General features: G+C 38.8%; 1 protein-coding gene across 1 annotated transcript in view; it reads left to right on the forward strand.

Annotated features, from left to right (window-relative positions):
• Positions 1-16,099, forward strand: part of ZNF25 (zinc finger protein 25) — a 30,991-nt gene extending 14,892 nt beyond the window's left edge. Inside the window, exons 3-6 of the mRNA XM_041748884.1 lie at positions 10,141-10,267; positions 10,562-10,657; positions 12,329-12,392; positions 12,843-16,099. Coding sequence (XP_041604818.1) covers positions 10,141-10,267; positions 10,562-10,657; positions 12,329-12,392; positions 12,843-13,893 — 1,338 coding nt within the window. The 3' untranslated portion in view covers positions 13,894-16,099. The remainder of the gene's footprint in view (positions 1-10,140; positions 10,268-10,561; positions 10,658-12,328; positions 12,393-12,842) is intronic.
• The last annotated feature ends 464 nt before the right edge of the window (positions 16,100-16,563 follow it).

Raw genomic sequence — 16,563 nt, forward strand, 5'->3', positions numbered from 1 at the left:
TTAGTTTATCTGATATAAGGATGGCTACCCTGCTTTCTTTTGAGGACCATTTGAATGGTAAATGGTTCTACAACCTTTTATTTTCAGGCTGTAGGTGTTCTTCTGTCTAAAATGAGTCTTTAAAAAAAAAAATAATAATAATAAAATGAGTCTTTTGTAGACAGCAAATAGATGGGTCTTGCTTTTTTATCCAGTCTGAAACCCTGCGCCTTTTGATGGGGTCATTAAGCCCGTTCACGTTCAGAGTTACTATTGACAGATATGAGTTTAGTGTCATCATGATATCTATTCAGTTCTTATTTTTGTGGATTGTTCCACTGGAGTTCTTCTTAAAGGGGAATTTTAAGAGTTCCCCTTAAAATGTCTTGCAGAGCTGGTTTGGAGGTCACATATTCTTTCAGTTCCTGCCTGTTTTGGAAGCTCTTTATCTCTCCTTCCATTCTGAATGAGAGCCTTGCTGGATACAGTATTCTTGGTTGCATGTTTTTGTCTCTTAGGCCCCTGAATATATCCTGCCAGCCCTTTCTAGCCTGCCAGGTCTCTGTGGAGAGGTCTGCTGTTACCCTAATACTCCTCCCTATAAAAGTCAGGGATTTCTTGTCTCTTGCTGCTTTAAGGATCTTCTCTTTATCTTTGGAATTTGCAAGTTTTAACTATTAAATGTCGAGGTGTTGAATGTTTTTTATTGATTTTAGGGGGGGTATCTCTCTATTTCCTGGATCTGAATGCACGTTTCCCTTCCCAGATTAGGAAAGTTTTCAGCTATGATTTGTTCAAATACATATTCTGGCCCTCTGTCCCTTTCAGCGACTTCCGGAACCCCAATTAAACTTAGATTTTTCTTCCTTCAGGCTGTCGTTTATTTCCCTTAATCTATCCTCATGGTCTTTTAATTGTTTGTCCCTTTTTTTCTCAGTTTCCCTCTTTGCCATCAGCTTGTCTTGTCACTCACTCATTCTTCCACCTCATTAACCCTCATCGTTAGGACTTCTAGTTTGGATTGCATCTCATTCAATTGATTTTTAAATTTTATTTATTTATTCATTTACTATAGAGAGAGAGAGGCAGGGACACAGGCAGAGGGAGAAGCAGGCGCCATGCACCGGGATCCCGACGTGGGATTCGATCCCAGGTCTCCAGGATTGGGCCTTGAGCAAAAGGCAGGCACTAAACCGCTGTGCCACCCAGGGATCCCTGATTTTTAATTTCTCCCTGATTAGATCTGCATTCTGCAGTCATGGAGTCTCTTGAGTCCTTTATGCTTTTTTCTAGAGCCACCAGTAGCTGTATAATAGTGCTTCTGAATTGGCTTTCTGACATTAAATTGTAATCCATATTTTGTAACTCTGTGGGAGAGAGGACTGTTTCTGATTGTCTTTTGAGTTGAGGTTTTCCTTCTAGTCATTTTGCTCAGTGTAGAGTGGCCAAAAACAAGTTGTTTTGGGAAAAGGAGAAAAAGAGAGGAGAGAAAGAAGGAAAGAAAAGAGAAAAAGAAAAAAAAATGAAGAAAAAAGAAAAAGGAAGAAATAGAGAAAGAAGAAGAAAGGAAGGGGAGAAAAGGGTGGGGGAAGCAAACAGAAATCAAAAAGCAAAACAAAGCAAAACAAAACATGGGGGAGTATCCTCTGATTCTGTATACTTTAAGTCCCTTGACTTCCCCTGGAACTTGTCAGTCTAGCTGGCCTTCTGGCGGAGGGGCCTGCTGTGCTGATTTTCAGGTGTTAGCACTTGGGGGAGCTGCTCTGCCCCCTGCCTGGTGCAGGGCTCAGTGGGGGTTGTTCACCCCGTGAGGGCCCAGGAGGAACAGCCCCAGTGGCGGGGCCAGCTCTGCAGCCATGGAGTCAGCCCCCGCAGTAACTCCGGGGCTCTCCGTCTGCAGGTCCTGGAGGCTCCGGGGCAGCCGCTGATCTGCTCAGCTCCGGGCAGGAGCGTCCTCGCTGTCGTGGGCCCTCCCGGCCTCTGCCTGTCGCGGGGGAGGCCGGATCCTGGGCTGTGTCCCGGTCCCTGTGCTCCGGGGCCTGCGCTGTTGGATTCGCGCTCCTGCACCCCGCAGCCCCCTCCGCGGAGCCGCCGCCCGAGCCCCTCTGAGCTGCTCTGGGTCCTGCCGTGCGCGCTGCAGCCCTTAGGGAGCTCGGCGCACTCTCCCGGGGCGCAGGTGCCTGTTAATGTCCCAGGGAGCCCGAGGGCATCCCCGCCCTCCTGGGTCCTGCTCTAACTCCCTGCGGGCCCCTTTCCGCCCGGGAAGGTTGGTGCAGCTCCTGCTCCTCCGGGACGGGGCTCTCCTGCCCTGGGGACACTCGCCCCGGCCTCAGCCTGGCTCCTCGCGGGCCCCTCCCCCTTGGAGGCCTTTTGTTCCTTTATTTCTTTTTCCCCGTCTTCCTACCTTGATAGAAGCGCGAACTCTTCTCACTGGAGCATTCCAGCTGGTCTCTCTTTAAATCTCAGGCCGAATTCGTAGATTTTCAGGATTGTTTGAAGGTTATCTAGGTAATTTGGTGGGGACAGGTGACTTGGGGACCCTACTCTTCCGCCATCTTGCCCCTCCTCCCCTCATTTGACTTTTAAAAGCCATATAGGATATTAAAAAAAAAAAATAGGGCAGCCCCGGTGGCATAACGGTTTAGCGCCGCCTGCAGCCCAGGGTGTGATCCTGGAGACCCGGGATCGAGTCCCACATCGGGCTTCCTGCATGGAGCCTGCTTCACCCTCTGCCTGTGTCTCTGTCTCTCTCTTGCTCTCTCTGAATGAATAAATAAATAAATCTTAAAAAAAAAAAGAAATAAAAAAACCACAATAATACAGATTTCATATTTATCTATGGTTTCCTTTACCTATGTTCTTCATGTGGCCTAAAATTGTCTAGTCTTTTCATTTCAAGCCAAAGAACTCCCTTTGGTATTTCTTCACCCCCCAACCCCCCACCCCGTGGCAGTTCTGTAGGGCAGGTCTACTAGTCCCTCAGCTTCTATTTTTATTTTTTAAGATTTTATTTATTCACGAGAGAGGCAGAGACATAGGCAGAGGGAGAAGCAGGCTCCCTGTGGTGAGCCCAATGCAGGACTCAATTCTAGAACCCTGGGGCCACAACCTGAGCCAAAGGCAGACACTCAACCACTGAGCCATCCAGGTATCCCAGTCACTTAGCCTTATCTTCAAATGCCTTTTAATTTCTCCTACATTATTGAAGGACTGTCTTGCTGGATACAGAATTCTCATTTGACAAGTTTTTCTCCCAGCATTTTAAATTTCTTTTTCTTTCTTTTTTTTTTTTTTATATTTATTTATGATAGTCACAGAGAGAGAGAGAGAGGCAGAGACACAGGCGGAGGGAGAAGCAGGCTCCATGCACCGCGAGCCTGATGTGGGATTTGATCCCGGGTCTCCAGGATCGCGCCCTGGGCCAAAGGCAGGCGCCAAACCGCTGCGCCACCCAGGGATCCCCCTCTCCCAGCATTTTAATGTTCATAATGCCTTCTGGTCTCTACGGTTTCTGTTGAGAGATCTGCTTTAATCATATTGAGAATCTTGCTGCTCTAAGATTTTTGTCTCTGACTTTTGACAATTTGATTAAAATATGTTGTATGGAGCTGTTTGAGTTTATCCTTTTTGTACTTCATTTTGTTTCCTGTATGGACAGATTTATGTCTAGCATCAAATTTAGGAAGTTTTGGCCATTATTTCCTCAAATATTTTGTCTCTTTTCCTCCCTCTTCTCTTTCTGGGACTCCCATTTTGCTTCTGTCATTATGGGTAATAGTGCCCCCACAGGTCATTAGGTTCTGTCTGTCTTTATTCTTTTTTCCTTCTGCTCCTCAGACTGACTCATTTCAACTATCTTCAATTTTACAGATTTTTCTGCCTGCTCAAATCTGTTGTTTTGATTTGTTGTAGTGAATTTTATTTATTTTATTTATTTTTTTATTTTATTATTATTTTTTTAATTTTATTTATTTATGATAGTCATACAGAGAGAAAGAGAGAGAGGCAGAGACACAGGTAGAGGGAGAAGCAGGCTCCATGCACCAGGAGCCTGATGTGGGATTCGATCCCGGGTCTCCAGGATCGCGCCCTGGGCCAAAGGCAAGCGCCAAACCGCTGCGCCACCCAGGGATCCCTGTTGTAGTGAATTTTATATTTCAGTTATTGTACCTTTGAACTTCATAATTTCTTCTTGGTTTCTTTTTATAACTTCTCTTTATTGATATTGTATGTACATACATTGTTCTAGTTTCCTTCAGTTCTTTGTCCATGGTTTCCTCTAGCCCTTTGAGCATACTTAAAAGAACTTTTTCTAGTAAACCAATATATTTACTAGGTCTGGGATGATTCCGGTCAATTTTTTTTTCCTACGAATGGGCCTACTTGTTTATGCCTTATAACTTTTTGTTAAAGTATGGATATTTTGGAGCAGCCCAGGTGGCTCTGTGGTTTAGCATCACCTTCAGCCCAGGGCCTGATCCTGGAGTCGCAGGATCAAGTCCCACATCAGGCTCCCCGCATAGGGCCTGCTTCTCCCTCTGCCTGGGTCTCTGCCTCTCTCTCTCTCTCTCTCTGTGTGTGTGTCTGTGTGTCTTTCATGAATAAATAAGATCCTTTTAAATAAGTATAATATTTTAAATATTATAATGCGGTTACTCTGGAAATCAAATTATCCACTTCCCCAGGGTTTGCTTTTGTTGCTTGCTAAAGGTTGTAGTTGTTCATGTTTACTTTCACTATTTTTCAAACACTATATTCCTTGTCAGGTGTGGTCACTGTCATTTCTGTACCATTATCTCAATGGTTACCCAGTGACCTGACAGATTTTCTTAAACTTCTGGAACCAAAAAGAAAAATCAAATACTCACTTGATATTTATAGATTGGCTCTAAGATAGGGCACTCCTTCAACACAGGCTGCCTACTCTTCTGCCTTAGCCTTCCCCTCTTTTGAAGAGTCCGAAAATTAGCCAGAGATACATATGAACGTAGTGTCCTCTCAAGTGTTTTCTGAGCCTGTGTCCAGCCCTGGGCATGCACATTGCTCTCTGGATTCCCTGGTTTATGCACTATAGTCCTTCAAAGCCCTTGTTCTGCCTAGTATCTTCCTCCTTACCTTCCTCCTTCCTGGGCATTTGGAGTTGTCTGTGCTTGTTCCATTATCACCCCTTGTTCCACATGGCCACAGATAGTATACGTCCTTACGTATTTTTAACGGAGTCTGGCCCAGAATGCCATTCCAGCCTTAAAAGGACAAAATGAAGGCAAGCCTCGGCACTCATCCACCAGGAAACCACTAGACAGATCAAAACACAGCAGATTTTGAACACAGTCTATATTGTTCAACCCTGTCAAGCTGCACCAAGAACGCTGGCCCTGTCCGTACTGCCCCTGCTACACTGGAGAGGGGGTTGGTAGGTGGGTAAGCAGAAATACCACAATGCTTTCTTCAAATTTAGCAGCTGCTTTCTTAAGTATCCCTGGTTGCTCTAAGTTTTTCATTAGTTTTTAAAGATTAGATTCTAGAGTTCTGAAATGGTTGATTTTTGTCAGTATTGTCTACCTTAATGGTTGCCCCAGTGGAGGGACCCATTTTTGAAGCTCTCTACTCTACCATTTCTTGTGACATCATTCACATTCAAAAGCTTTTTAACTACAAAGGCAATTTACTTATTAGAGATATAGGACTACTCAGCTTAGGTATTTCTTCCTGAGTGAGATATGGAATTTTGTTACTTTCCAGCAATTGTCCATTTCATCTAAATTCTCAAATTTATAGGCTTAGAATTGCTCATAGTGTTGCTTTATTAGTCTTTTAATATTTGTAAGGCTGAAGGAATTGTCCCCCTTTTCATTTCTGATACTGTTAACTTGTTTTCATGGTCATACTGGATATAACTATCAATTTTCTTAATCTTTCAGGGAACTAACTTTGTCATTGTCTTCCAGTAACACTAAACAAAGTGCTCAACATTATTTCAAATATTTGGCAATTTTCCAGATAACTTTGTTATTATTTTCCTTGACTTCTAAGGGAAATAATAAGATTTAATATATTTAATTGAGAGCAAGAGAGCATGGGCAGTGGGAGGGGCAGAGTGAGAGACTCTCTGCTGACCAGGGAGCCCAATGTGGGGCTCTGTTCCAGGACCCTGGGATCATGACCTGAGCTGAATGCAGACACTTAATGGACTGAGCCACCAGATTCAACTAATTTCTAATCTTAAATCAGCAGTGGTCAGAGAATTTATTTTGTATGATTTCAGTTATTTTAAGATTTCTGGCCAGAAAATGGTCCATCAGTGCATATTCCATGAAAAGATGTATCTTGCTAACATACTTACCAGTATCTAGAAAGGACAATGTGATTGTTTAGTTTACAGAACAGACCAGTTATTTTCAGTGTCTCTGAAAGCAATCCAATTTAACTTCCACAGCTTCCTGTTATGGCTATACCAGAAGTAAGTTCTTAGTAATCTGCTAGCTGTTATTTCTCATTTGCCATGTGCTTTTCTTTCTTGTTTTCTTTTATGCATAGTCTAGTTCTTTGGAGAAAATGTGCATAGTTTTATATGATTTTAATACCTTTATGTTTATGAAAACTTTTTTTTCCTATCCTTGAATGAAAATTTTTACAGGACATGAAAGTTTAGATTCAGAATCTTTTCCATTAGAACTTTGAAGATACTTCTTCATCTTTGGTTCTGCATATGTCAGAACCAAGTCACATGTCAGCTTTATTCTTATTCTCTTAATTGCTGACGTGATACAGCTATAAGAACATAGTACTTAGAAGTATTACATCACAAGTGTTGCCTTTTAAGAAATCCATATGTATTAAAAAGGAATAAAATGTCTATGTGCGCAGAACATAGTTTTGTGTTTCTCTTTTGGTCTGCTTGTTTCCATACTACAAGCCCCTGAATGCCTCTCCTTATATGGTGAGCTCATTTCACCAGCTTTTACTTTCTACCAAATGCTGTTTTTGTTTTAAAAAAGGAGGTGGGAGTGGGAACAAGGAATCATACAAGCTTTGCTTTGATCAGTTTCCCTACTAAATCAGTCATTCTGCTGTCCTTATCAAATTCCAGTCCTTTGACTCTGAGCAAAGATGTTTTCCTGAGCTGTTAGGATATGTGTCCAAAAGCTGGTTTCTCTTACCTAATGAATTTTAAGTCTTCCAATAATTTCTCAAATTGTCATGCTCAATGATTACAGCTTTTACTCCGTTGCTGTGCACTTACCAAGCTACTCTACCTTGGACTTTTACATTTGAGTTTTGAACTATAACTGCCCATTAGTTGTGAATCTTTCTTTGGCTTCCTAAACACTCTCCTCCTGGCCTGCCCTTATATTTAGAAAAGTTCTGTCAGGTTTCAGTCTTGGCCTAGTTTCTCCTACCATAACCTTGAATATTGTTGCTTTTAGATTTTTTATTTTTTTATTTTTATTTTTTTTTACTCTTCTGGAACCCCGATTTTCTATATATGTGACAATATTATTTGTGGAAATTTACTTACATGTATCTCTGCCAAAAATGGATAGTTCCAGCCACGGTCACTTCACAGTGTGAACAGAATTCAGCTCATTGCTTCCTCCTGCCCAACTGATTCTTTTTCTTGTTTTCCAGTTTTCCTTTATGGATTTCCTAGTTGCCACAGAATAATGTTAGTTGGCAAAATACAAATGTTTCTAAACACAGCACAATCTCCTCTTATGATATAGCTAGGAAGACAAACCTCTGTTTATGTATAAATTGAGAGATCACTGTCATGGGCAAAAGCAGCTTGGAGCTTACCCCAGAGCAGGAAGTCAGGAGGGGACTGATAGAAGAGAAAATTTTTGATGGTGGTCATAGTTGTAAAGCAACAAAACATCAAGTGAGCATTGCCACAGAAGAGGCACCCAACCCACCCTGACTGGGGAGATGGAGGAGAGGTCTGAGATAGTGGGGTCCAAGTACTGGCACTGGAAATAAAAAAAGAAGGGACTTAGAATGTGTGCAGTAACATAGATGGCAGCTTTAAGAAGTTAGCAACACAGAGGAAAAGAAGTAGAATCCCTTGTGTGCTTGGTAGTGAAGGCAAATAAGAAAACAAGAAGGTGAAATTTAGTGTCCTAAAAATAAAAAAAAAACATTAGCACAGAATCTAAAGACATCACCCCCATACTGCTGTTTTCTTCAAGAATGTGAATATATTATGCCAACAGAGAGTTTTCTGAACAAAGGACGAGGATAACACTTTCATCCCTCCCCACCATAAAATGAGATCATGATCAAAAAATGTTACTCAGCATGCATACAATACTAAAATTAGAAGAAAGTAGAATGTATGAATTGACACTTATTCAGTTGATGTCCTTTCTCCTCCCCTAGACAAACAAAGCGGAGGAGAGTACAGCTTTCCAATATTAAGGAGTTTCAGATGTAAAATAACTTTAAAATCCAGAGGTTAAAGACTCAGGAACTCAGAAAAACAAATGAATATAAAATATAAGCAAATTAACTCAGGAAAGAAATAGAAAAGAAAATCCTGTCAGATTAAATTACAGTGCATCTGCGGGAGAAGATAAATGAAAGTATGATAAATGATATGTAGAAGGAGAACTGAAAGAGGCCATGGAGTGGGGGAGGGAGTGGTGGTAAGAATCGACAAGGATGAGGAAGAGAGAGTAACAAATAGGAGCTAAGGTAGAATCCCTGTATAACAACACCAAAATAGCGGAAGAAAGCTAATATTTAATCCAAGGAAACTTTCCATAAAAGAAAAACTGAGTTACATATTGAAAAGGCTCTGTGTGCCAGAGAGAACTGACCCAGAATTGTAAACACTCAAGAGAGATTCTAATAAAACTACTAGACTTATTTAAAAGTAGAGAAAAAAAGAGTCCTCTAGGTCACAGGAAAAAAGTCCACATCACTCACCAATGAAAAAATAAAATTGACATAACTCTTATTAGCAACATATATATAAAACAATAGCAGAACAATGTTTTCAAGAAAAAAGTATGAAGCAAGAGTTTATATTCAGCAAAGGAATTCTTCAAGTTTTCGCATTATATTCCAGATTCTATAGAATATAAGCAAAGCAATGATTGGAGGAAATTTCAGTCTTATATAGTCCTATCAACAAAAATGAGAGAATGAAAATAATTAGCATTACGGTTCTAGCTATTATCAAACTATATAGATACTGTGGGAGTTAACCTCCCTCTTCTCTCAGTAATTATTCAATTCCAGTGAAGTTGTTTCTTGTCCCCACTCCTGCTATTTTAAGTGTTTATCGTTCACACATGCCTCTTAATTTACTTAATTTTCGAAACACTAAACTACCAGTCTACTCCTGTAACTCTAGTACTTAACATCCGTTTCTTCAGTGGCTCCCTGTTCTCTGTAATTGCATCTACAGAGTGAATGGGTGACCATCCCAAAGATGTGCAGGACAGCCCACAAAGTGTAACAGTAGTGTGAAATAGAATATCTATTCATATTTTTCTTTCTTATAAGCAGAAAAACAAAACGTGTCAATTTTTAATAAATAATTATAAATATATATTAATAAGCAGGTACCAATTGAGTATGTAAAATCTGTATTTTATGGCCTACAGTCACATTCAGTATTATTCCATGTTCTTTCACCTGACTGGAGTGTATCACCTTCTAACTAATTTTTCCTATTCCCATAGTATGCTGTCTTATTTGTTATTTTCCTAAATTTGCAGTTTGTCACCATCAAGGCCTTTGCCAATTCTCTTTTCTTTATTCCACAAGTTTGTTATTTTACCTAGTAAAATCTGACTTGATAATACACAATGCAAATACCCATCCTCATTGTGACCATCTTGTATCTTGTACATACAAGACACTGTCAGAGTACCAGCTATACATATTACATTCATACATTTACATCTTTGCCTCCTTGTCAGACTGTAAGCTCTTTGACAGCAGGAATAATTGCTTTCATTCATCTTTGTATCTCCAACAAGAGTTCCAGGCATGGGTGGCATCTCAGTAAATACACATTAAACGTTTCATCTATGTAGCAAAGTATGTTAAGTTTCTAGAGCAAACTTTACAGTTGGCACTGTTACCAGCTAGTTTATGTGAATTTTTTCACAGTACTCGGATTACTTCAGTTTGAACTGAAATATGTTGTTACAGGGACCAGTAACATTCAAGGATGTCATTGTGGAATTTACCCGGGAAGAGTGGCAGTTACTGAACGCTGCTCAGAGGACCTTATACAGGGAAGTGATGCAAGAGAACTATGGTCACCTAATCTCAGTGGGTGAGAAAAACTTCCCCATATGTAACTACCAGTACTTTGCATTTCCTTTCCCAGTTGCTGGGAAAGGTCTCTGCAGGACTGAAAATATTAGCTTTGTTTCTGAGGTCAAAGTTGATGAATCCATTTTGGGTATGAGAAAAAAATATTTATGTCCCAACCCTCCCCACTGAAAAAAATCTAAATCTAAATATGCCAAGCCTAAGTGGGACCTTTATTCTCCTAAAATGGCACTTCCTTATCCTTCAGAGTCCCTAAATTCCAAGTAATTTATATTATATACTTTTCCATGAATAGGTTACCATGTGAATAAGCCGAACGCAGTCTTCAAGCTGAAGCAAGGAAAACAACCGTGGATACTGGAAGTAGAATTTCCACATTGGAATTCCCCAGGTGAGTGAGGACCTATAGCCTCTGTTGCTAGTGAGGTGGTTGATGCCTTTTGCCTTCAGAAATATATTCAAATGCTGGATACTTCTGGAAATGACCAAGGACACTTGATGAGCATATGCAAGCAACATAAATCACACTTTGAGTTTTAATTTTTCCACGGAATTTCCTTCTAATAAGTTCCAGACTTTTAAAAATAGTTACTTTTCTTTCCTGTATACAATATCTAACCTTTACCTAACCTTGTCTTCGATTTTTGTCTATTTTCTAGAATTGCAGTTATTGGGAATTCTAGAACACTATAATCTTAAAAGTGTTAAATCTTAAATCTGCTGATAAATTTTTCTCCAAATGCCATTTCTCTCCCTTTACTAACAATGTCTCAGCACCAGTTTTATTAACTTCTTATTCTCTCTTTAAACTCTAAAATCAGATTATAAATCTTTATGCGTTTCATCAATTATATTATTTCAGAGTTGGTACTTCCTTTTAGATAAGGTCTGTCTTTCACACAAAGTACTAATTATCCCTTCTAAAATCTACCATACCTTACACGGAGCATTGTTAACACTAAGATTTAAAAAACTAAAAACAAACCAAAAAGCAACTAGGATGATCTGCTTTCTTAAATGCTTTCTGACTTGTCTACTTACATGTTGCCAGGACCAGGAACAATGCCAGTACTTATTAGTTGTACACTAGATATTTGTTGAAAGACAATGTGCATTAACAAGAGACAGGCACAGTCTTCTTCTCTGTAACTCCTGCAAGGGCTCATCCTTTCTTAAGACCAGAGACACACAGGATCTCGTTTCCTCTGTGTCCCAGTTAGCCTTGTACAAGTCCGTATGCAGTAAATAGAAGCAGTGATGTGGGAACTAAACTATGAAAGCAGAGTAAGACTGGTGTTGAGTGGTGGATAGCACTGCTTTGGACATGCAGTATTTGGTGGTCAGGCTTGAAAATCTCTGCTGCAAAGGGGAGTTCATCCTGTTTTATGATGGCTTGCACTATGCATTTTAGTCATCTTTCCTTTTGCATATATGCATTCCTGAATCTACTGTCCCAGTGAAAATTAAGCCAGCTAGATGGAGAGTGAGAGCCCAAAGTGTAGAACTGTTCTTCCATCGACCGGGAAACTGATGTTCTCACAAAATCACTTTAGCATTAGCATTTAAATTGTCATTATGGATACAGAGGAAATCAAGTAGAAGTTTATAGTCTGCTAAAATATCCCAGCAAATTAGATCTGAGCTGACAAAGACCTGTTAGCTTTTCATCCACTTTCATCTTCTCCTGATATTTCCAGTGAACACAACTGTCTACTAATTTTCCTTGTCTATCATGGGCTTACAGCATTCTGAGTCTTGTTCAGCAGTACTCTGAATATCTTTTGTTCTCTGCTCCCCATTTTTTTTCCTTAACATTTCCTCTGAGTTTTTAAGGCCTTATTTATAAAGTGTTAGAGGTACTTGGTTTATAACCACGTTTCTTCCCTGGTCTGCTACAGAAGTTTTTAATGTTTATGTTTTTTTCTAAACAAATAGGATAGAGGAAATTTGCATTTGAGAGGTCCTTTATTTGGGGAGATTGACCTGAAGCCTAAAAATCAACTCTACAACCATAATAATACATTAAGATTTATATGGTATTAAATGTTGGATTCCTTTGTAGAAGACCTATGGAAAATTCATGACCTAGGAGCAAGATACCAGGAAAGCCGAGCCAAAAATTCAAGGCAAGTCCAAGATTTCAGTTTTAAGATTAGAAGCCTTGTAATAAGAAAGTCTTGATAGGAGTACTGGAAGTGGGAAAGCACTAGTTAATATTAAATGTGAGAAAACGAACACTGAAGTGAATTCCAAAACATATAATGCAAATGGGAAAGCTCTCTTCCATAATGGAGATCTTATTTAGGACCAAGAGATTCAAACTTTAAAGTAGCCTTTTAATTTTTCTGAGTTACACAGTAAGGGAGGCTTTGTTACACAAAGTAGATCTCAGGCATTTGAGAGAGTCTGGATACAATGCAAGGGAACATTCCCTCTACCAAATGTTAAACAACAGTGTCTGTCAGAGAACATTCATAGTGGGGAATATGAATCTAATCAATATGGGAAAAATCTCTAGAAATTGGTTCTTAGCTAGAATGCCTTAGACATTATTGAATTTGGAAATTTCTCTCTAGAAATGGAGAACTCACAAAAAAACAGCAAACTCATGCCAGAGAGAAAATCCATAAATGCAATGAATGTGGGAAGTCCTTCTGTCAGAAGTCTATCCTCGTAATACATCAGCATATTCATTCAAAGAACAAAACCAGGGAATGTGACAAATCTGGCTCTAGAAATGAAGATCTTTCAGTACGACAGAAAACTCACACCAGAGAGAAAACCTATGAATGTAAAGAATGTAAGAAAACGTTCTATCACCTGTCATCTCTTAGTAGACATTTGAGGACTCACGCAGGGGAGAAACCCTACGAATGTAATCAGTGTGAGAAATCCTTCTACCAGAAGCCACACCTTGTAGAACATCAGAAAACACACACAGGAGAGAAACCCTTTGAGTGTAACGAATGTGGGAAGTTCTTCTATGTTAAGGCATACCTCATGGTACATCAGAAAACACACACAGGGGAGAAACCATTTGAATGTAAGGAATGTAGGAAATCCTTTTCCCAGAAATCACACCTCACAGTACATCAGAGAACACATACAGGGGAGAAACCTTATAAATGTAAGGAATGTGGGAAATTCTTTTCCAGAAATTCACACCTCAAAACTCATCAGAGAACTCACACAGGAGAGAAGCCCTATGAATGTAAGGAATGTGGGAAATGTTTCTACCAGAAGTCAGCCCTCACAGTACATCAGCGAACTCACACAGGGGAGAAACCCTTTGAATGTAATAAATGTGGAAAAAACTTTTACTATAAATCAGACCTCACTAAACATCAGAGAAAACACACAGGGGAGAAGCCCTATGAATGTCATGAATGTGGTAAATCTTTCTCTGTGAATTCAGTCCTCCGATTACATCAAAGGACACACACGGGAGAGAAACCTTATGAATGTAAGGAATGTGGGAAATCCTTCTCTCAGAAGTCCCATTTTATCATACATCAGAGAAAACACACAGGGGAGAAACCCTATGAATGTCAGGAATGTAGGAAAACTTTTATTCAGAAATCAAAACTTACTGCACATCAGAAGACACACACAGAGGGGAAAAGCTGATAAATATGAAGTGGGAATTTTTTAGGCATTTATCCTTCAGAATAATTGGATAATTCACACAAGACTAAAAAATTAGGAACATCATCTATCTGGAAAATTTCAGTCAGTCTTTCTTGACAAAGGAAATACACAGGAATTCTTTATATCTATAAGGGAGAGATTTTTACCATATGTCAGACTTCACTAAGTCTTAGACAACCAACGAATAGTAAAACATGAGGGAGACCAATGTTTTAGAAGTCACACTATATTGCATAACATAGAAATCACACGAGAGGAATCCTATAACAAAAATTCAATGTCAGAAAATTTTCTGTCAGGGCAACCATCCAAAAACTCACAAATAAGAAGCTCCTACCAGTATCCTTCCTGAGCATTGAGAACCTTTTTACACCAGGTGGACTTGGAACACTCAAAGGCACAGATTGTAACAGGTACAGAAGGTTTTATTGAGAATTGAAGTTTCAGTAAACTTCAGAACTCTGATGCCAGGATAGAACCTTTGTAGGCATTTCAAATATGTGAAAGTTTCCGAACAAAAATTCAGAGACAATCTATACTGAGTAAGCGGAACAGTTAGTTACACCCGAAGTCATGTTGTAGCAACTGGATTCTGAGGGGCTTTGTTTTCTGGAGTATTTTTTTAAAGAAACCGACAAAAGTTTAGATATTTAAAGCTTTTAAAAAAGCACAAACACATTGAGAAAACCAGGGGACGTCCTCACAAACGTGAAGAATCCTTTAGTATTACAACTAATGTGTGTCAGTGCACTACAAGACAGCTTATGGATGTTTATGTGCATGTAGAGCCCATCCATAATTGTACACAGGTAAATACGTAGCCTTGGTTCAGTAGTTTTCATGTATGTGAGGGTATTTCACATTACATCTCAGCGTTGACTCCTCTTGTTACTCTTATGTGTATTTTAAGTGTGATGTTCTTTTAAAATTGTAATGAATGCATCTTTTTCTATCTCTTGGCATTTTTAAATGAATGTAGATGTTACTGAACTAATCCTTCAGAAAGAAGCTAAATGTGTTTTTATAAAATTTTCAACTGTCTCATGGTCAGCCAAAATTTACATTAGGAACACATTTATTACTAAGAAAAGACCAGAATTATTTTTAAAAACAGCTGGAAACACTCTATAATAAAAACAAATAATGCTATGTAAAGAAGCAATATCTATCTTACTGTTGATGTTTTAGCAGATTGCAGATCTATGTGCATTAGAATTTTGTATGAATGTTTTAAGAATGTTGATCACTGCTTTTTTCTTCATAGTAGAAGCAACATGGTAGTAGTTAAAAGTGTGGACTCTGGGCTCTTACTGCCAAGGCTCAAATTCCAGCATGGGGAATGCCACTTAACCTCTGTGCCTCTGTTTCCTTTTCTATAAAAGAGAAGTGATAACATTAGGATTGCTTTGAGGTATAAATGAGTTAATATTTTTAGAGCACTTAGAATAGTGTCTGAGACACAAGTAAAGCATATATTAGATACTATTAAAATTATAATTTGTATTTCTTGAGTTATGCTGGAAAAAAAAGGTTGGCTACCAACATGGATCACTCACTTTATTGCTGTAGTGCCTTGGTTTGGCTTGGTTGTGCATTTTCCAACAAATGATTCAGATATTCAGATGTGACCCAAAGCCCATTTTTGTAGCCTACAGCCAAGAATGGTTTTACATTTCTAAATAGATGGAAAAAAATAAACACTATTTTGTGACATATGGAAATTATATTCAAATTTATGCCCATAAATAAGGTTTTATTAGAAGACTAATGAAAAAAACCCATGTGTCTCTGTTTTGCCTGAGGCTGCCTTTAGCACTAAAAGAACAGAGTTGAGTAGTTCTAACACAGATCATAAGTCTCAGAGAACCTAAAATAGTTACTACCTGGCACTTTACAAAGTCAAATTTTTCTGTTACCTAGAGCTGAAAACATCAGAACAATGTATAGGATGTACTTTTATATAGGTTATGTGTTTGAGAAATGATGCACACAGCAATTTGTGGGTGGGTGGTTTTTGTGCAGTGTATTTATTTTGTACATTGTATTTATATGTTAAAAGCCTAAACATTAGAATTTTTTTCAAATAAATGTGTTTTGTTTGTTGAATTATCATAAAAAATGGAACATTTTCTGATGGAATGTAGCAGTACATGTAGGAAATAAACATTGTGTAAATTAAAACAAATTAATTGGCCCCTACTTAAAATATTTTTTCCAAGTCAATGGCCAGTTTCCCCTATATAATTTTAGAATTTTCTCACTATCCCATGATGATCTGTATGTCATAGTTAACATAATCTAATAACAAAAACCTTACAATATCCAACTCCATCACCTACATTACTAGTTATCTACATTACTGTTATTACAGCACTAGTAAAATGATTTTATTTCCTAAACTTCATATGATTGTCAAATGCTGCACTGCCAACTAGTTGTCTGTGACTTCCAAATGATAACTTTTGAGATGCTCGGCTTCTCAAGCATGCCTTGATTTTTCTGCTGTTTACCACTAATGAATACCTACTGTGATATTTAGTAATTGGTTTCTTATCTATATAATTTCTGAATACTCAAATACAATATTGTTACCAATATTCTACCCACCACTGACATGAACATGCCATCTTGATTATAGATACTATGCCT

Source organism: Vulpes lagopus, chromosome 3, assembly GCF_018345385.1.
Source record: "Vulpes lagopus strain Blue_001 chromosome 3, ASM1834538v1, whole genome shotgun sequence".
In the NCBI taxonomy this organism is placed as follows: Eukaryota; Metazoa; Chordata; class Mammalia; order Carnivora; family Canidae; genus Vulpes; species Vulpes lagopus.